Here is a 5000-nt window from a genome sequence, read left to right as displayed (position 1 = left end):
GATGCTAGTAGGCTAACCGTAGCATTAGACGTCATACAGATAACACACACACACATATATACTCACACACACACATAAACTCACTCTCACACACACACACACACACACACACACTCTCAGTCTCTCTCTCTCTCTCTCTTCTCGCTTTCTCTCACACAAACACACACACACACACTCCCACTCTCTTTCTTTCTCTCTCTCTCTCTCTCTCTCTCTCTCACACACACAAACACACACACACACACACACACACACACACACACACACACACACACACACACAAAACTTTTAATGACACACCCTGTCCACATCCATCTTGTAGACTCTGAGAGCATTGAGGGCCTCAGCTCAGACGCGGACGAGTCGAACACTGAGGACGAGGAGGAGGAGGAGGAGGAGGAAGGAGGTGAAGAGGAAGAGAAGGCTAAGGCTTCGCTCCAGGCCCACTTTGAAACTTTATCACACCTCCGAAGTAGCGCAGGTATGGCAGCGTCACAGCACTAGGGGTATGTCTGTATGTGTGTGTGTGAGTGTGTGTGTGTGAGTGTGTGTGTATGTCTGTATGTGTGTGTGTGTGTGTGTGTGTGTGTGTGTGTGTGTGTGTGTGTGTATTAGGGATGGGAAGATTCACCGGTTCGCCACGATGCACCGGCATAAAAGTTCACGATACGATGGCCCGGATCAAAAAAGTGTGGACCGGATACAATGTGAGATGAATCGCGATGTATCGGTTCTAACATTTTTGTATCGGTATAATCTCAATACAAGACCAATCATTTTATATTTAGATAGATTCCACCTCTCTTACTGTTTCTTAAATGCGCTCTCATCTCCACTGCTGTTAATGGCCGCTTCTCGTGAAGTCTATAACTTTTCTAAAATCACTATCTGTCTGCAATACCGCTCTCGGCCTCTACACAACTTCGGGGCTCTCACAGGAATAGACAGTGGGATAAGCGACTATTACTAACGGTGTTTTTCGCATGGAAGTCTCTAGAAATCTAGCACCTTATTGAACGGAATTAAAAAGAGTGAACGTGCAGTTCTCAGACACCAGAATGAACACGCTCATAGTATCGTTAATCAGGCAGTAATACCCTACGTTCAGTTCACTTTCACCAAAATTATGAACGAGTTCATGAACTTTCATTCAATGAACGCGTTCAGACACAACACTGGCGCTTGAACCACGTTTCAAAGACCTGGCTTTCTTGGAAGACCACGGCACCAAGGGCATGGTATTTTTAAAGATAATAGCAGAGGTGATGATGGAGGAAGAGGTAAGAATATACTCCATATACCGTAGCTAAACTCTCTATTTGTTACTTGAATTTACCTGTGCCTTCCTTAAATTGGAAAAGGAAATCTAGCTGCTAGTCTCCATTATACTTTTTTCTTCATCCTGATCATGTGGATCAACTCAAAACCTAAAGAAAAACCTTAAAATAGGGCAAATAAGTTAAATTGATTGCGTGAGGCATTTGATCCACATGTTTAGGATGAAGCAAACTGTGTTGTGACTGCTTGGTAGGCCTACAGTTAAAAAAAAAAAAAATGACATTTAGAGAACACTTACACACGTACATGTACATGTTATATTTTGTCAGATACCTTTTTAATGATTTGTTGTATGACAAATAAATGAATCATTATGAATAATATAAAATTGCATTATTTTGTACTGACCTTGTTGAATCGCATCGTGTCGAATCGCATCGTGTCGAATCGTACTGCATCTCAATAGGGGTGAATCGTATCGTATCGCATTAGTAGCTGCTTTTATGTATCTTTAATGTATCGGATAGTTGGCAGTGCATCGAGATGTGTATCGCATCTTCCTCAGTGATGAGATGCACATCCCTAGTGTGTATGTGTGTGTGTATGTGTGTGTGTGTGTGTGTGTGTGTGTGTGTGTGTGTGTGTGTGTGTGTGTGTGTGTGTGTGTGTGTATTATCTGTGCTTCTGTACTGATGCATGTGTTGTTTCTTGACTGCAGGAAGCCTTGGGCGAACCATTCACAGGCCACTGCAGAGGTCATTCTCCGCTCGCTTCATAGCTCAGGGCCAAAACCACCAGGTACGCTCTATACACACACTCCATCAGCATGAGTGTGTGTTTGTGTGTGTGTGTGTGTGTGTGTGTGTGTGTGTGTGTGTGTGTGTGTGTGTGTGTGTGTGTGTGTGTGTGTGTGTGTGTGTGTGTGTGTGTGTGTGGTTGTGTGTGTGTGTGTGTGTGTGTTGTGTGTGTGTGTGTGTGTTTGTGTGTGTGTGTGTGTGTGTGTGTGTGTGTGTGTGTGTGTGTGTGTGTGTGTGAGTGTGTGTGTGTGTGTGTGTGTGTGTGTGGTGTGTGTGTGTGTGTGTGTGTGTGTGTGTGAGTGTGTGTGTGTGTGTGTGTGTGTGTGTGTGTGTGTGTGTGTGTGTGTGTGTGTGTGTGTGTGTGTGTGTGTGTGTGTGAGGACTACCAGTGGTATGTCCGCTCTACTCATACCCTCCCCTCCACTCAGTATGAGTGTGTGTGTATGTGTATGTTTGCATGTCTATGTGAGTGTGTATGTGAGTGTGTATGTGGGCCAAACAGCCAGGTACGTCCGTATTAAGGAAATACTCTACTATATTATATTTTACTATATAATATATGTATAAGTTCCTCACCTAATCACTAGGATAAGTCTGTTGAATAAATAAATGGGAGACGGTCTTGCAGCCTTTGATTCTACTACACTATGTGAAGGACAGTGGCATGTCTTGATTCTATTACACTTTTGTGAAGGACAGTGGCATGTCTTGATTCTATTACACTATGTGAAGGAGAGTGGTAGGTCTTGATTCTATTACACTTTTGTGAAGGACAGTGGCATGTCTTGATTCTATTACACTATGTGAAGGACAGTGGTAGGTCTTGATTCTGTTACACTATGTGAAGGACAGTGGTAGGTCTTGATTCTATTACACTTTTGTGAAGGACAGTGGTAGGTCTTGATTCTATTACACTATGTGAAGGAGAGTGGTAGGTCTTGATTCTATTACACTATGTAAACGTCAGTGGCAGGTCTTGAGGCTATTGATAACCCTGCCAACCAGACACAAAGACTCTAGGTCTCTGCATCATAGAGAGGACACGACTGTCCTTATCGTGCCCTGGAAACACTGCATGCCAAGTGCTTCATTGGAAAGCTAACTAGGGTGTCTGATACTGTCATGTCCTGTCCTGACTGTGCCGAATAAATCCCTCAGATTTGGAGGCTCCTCTAGCCAAATGATTAGACTCTCAATGGGGAGGCTCCCCTAGCCAAATGATTAGTCTGTCAGTCACTGCTGTCAACCAATGGGGAGGATCCTCTAGCCAAATGATTAGTCTGCCAGTCACTTCTGTGAACCAATGGGGATATTCCACTAGCCAAATGATTAATCTCTTAATCGTTGCTGTGAACCAATGGGTAGACTCCACTAGCCAAATGATTAATCTGTCAGTCACTTCTGTGAACCAATGGGAAGGCTCTACGAGCCAAATGATTAATCTGTCAGTCGCTGCGGTGAACCAATGGGGAGGCTCCACTAGCCAAATGATTAATCTGTCAGTCGCTGCGGTGAACCAATGGGGAGGCTCCACTAGCCAAATGATTAATCTGTCAGTCGCTGCGGTGAACCAATGGGGAGGCTCCACTAGCCAAATGATTAATCTCTTAATCGTTGCTGTGAACCAATGGGGAGGCTCCACTAGCCAAATGATTAATCTCTTAATCGTTGCTGTGAACCAATGGGGAGGCTCCACTAGCCAAATGATTAATTTACCAATCACTTTGATTACGTCTCCTGCCGTGATAGGAACCCCTTCAGGATATTAAGTGCTGAAGTGTTTCTGAAAGCCTTTGCTGCAGCTATCATTTAGTGATGAACGGGGTAATCTTACACTGTTTTCTGAGATGTATGTGATTTATTTTGTAAATGTCTTTGTTTGAGCCATAGCCTTTTAGCCTTTACTTTACTGAGATTATATTGAATGGTGTTTATATATAAGAGTTGACCTCTTCATTAATGTTGTGTTACATTCTTGATCACCCGGAGTAACCACTCATATTCCTGCATCATCAAGAGGCTTACTAGAACCTTTCTCACGGTTCTGCCTTACTGGAACCATTCTCACGGTTCTGCCTTACTGGAACCATTCTCACGGTTCTGCCTTACTGGAACCATTCTCACGGTTCTGCCTTACTAGAACCATTCTCACGTTTCTGCCTTACTGGAACCATTCTCACGCTTCTGTCTACTAGAACCATTCTCACGTTTCTGCCTTACTGGAACCATTCTCACGGTTCTGCCTTACTAGAACCATTCTCACGTTTCTGCCTTACTGGAACCATTCTCACGCTTCTGTCTACTAGAACCATTCTCACGTTTCTGCCTTACTGGAACGATTCTCACGGTTCCGCCTTACTAGAACCATTCTCACGTTTCTGCCTTACTGGAACCATTCTCACGCTTCTGTCTACTAGAACCATTCTCACGTTTCTGCCTTACTGGAACCATTCTCACGGTTCCGCCTTACTAGAACCATTCTCACGAGTGTTCCGTCTGTTCCAGGAGTCACTCCCCTGCCTCCCGCATCCCACGGCCCAGTGTTGCCGTGCAACCTCTCACCTCCGCCGCACGCCACCTGGTGGCAGACGATGGCCAGCACAGGAGCTCGGAGGACAAACCCGATGCCCTGAGAGAGAGGTTCCCCTGGCGCAAGAGAACAATAGGGGCCTGCGCCACTAGGGTCATGGCTCCCAGTGTGAAGGCCCAGCCAATGCTCCAGAAGTCCCTCTCCGCCCACAATCTATCTGGAGATGGTAAGCTACACCGTTTCTGCTTGCTGTATGAGTATAGTCTATGAGAGCTATTAAAGTGACTTTAACTGAAATAAGTGGTGCCGTATAGAACTATTAAAGTGACTTTAACTGAAATGAGAGTCCTAAGTGGTGCCGTATAGAACTATTAAAGTGACTTTAACTGAAATGA

General features: G+C 44.6%; 1 protein-coding gene across 1 annotated transcript in view; it reads left to right on the top strand.

The window, feature by feature from the left end:
- Positions 1-5000, top strand: part of LOC308377581 (mitogen-activated protein kinase-binding protein 1-like) — a gene marked incomplete at both ends in the record, with an annotated part of 28044 nt that overhangs the window by 19309 nt on the left and 3735 nt on the right. Inside the window, 4 exon segments of the mRNA XM_080854296.1 lie at positions 323-481; positions 1997-2070; positions 2072-2076; positions 4581-4831. Of these exon segments, the coding sequence (XP_080710422.1) occupies positions 323-481; positions 1997-2070; positions 2072-2076; positions 4581-4831 (489 nt within the window).

The sequence above is a fragment of the Sprattus sprattus genome (assembly GCF_963457725.1).
Source record: "Sprattus sprattus genome assembly, chromosome: 16".
Classification (NCBI taxonomy): Eukaryota; Metazoa; Chordata; class Actinopteri; order Clupeiformes; family Clupeidae; genus Sprattus; species Sprattus sprattus.
Note: the sequence above shows the minus strand (reverse complement) of the source record. Positions and strands in the feature narration are given on the sequence as shown.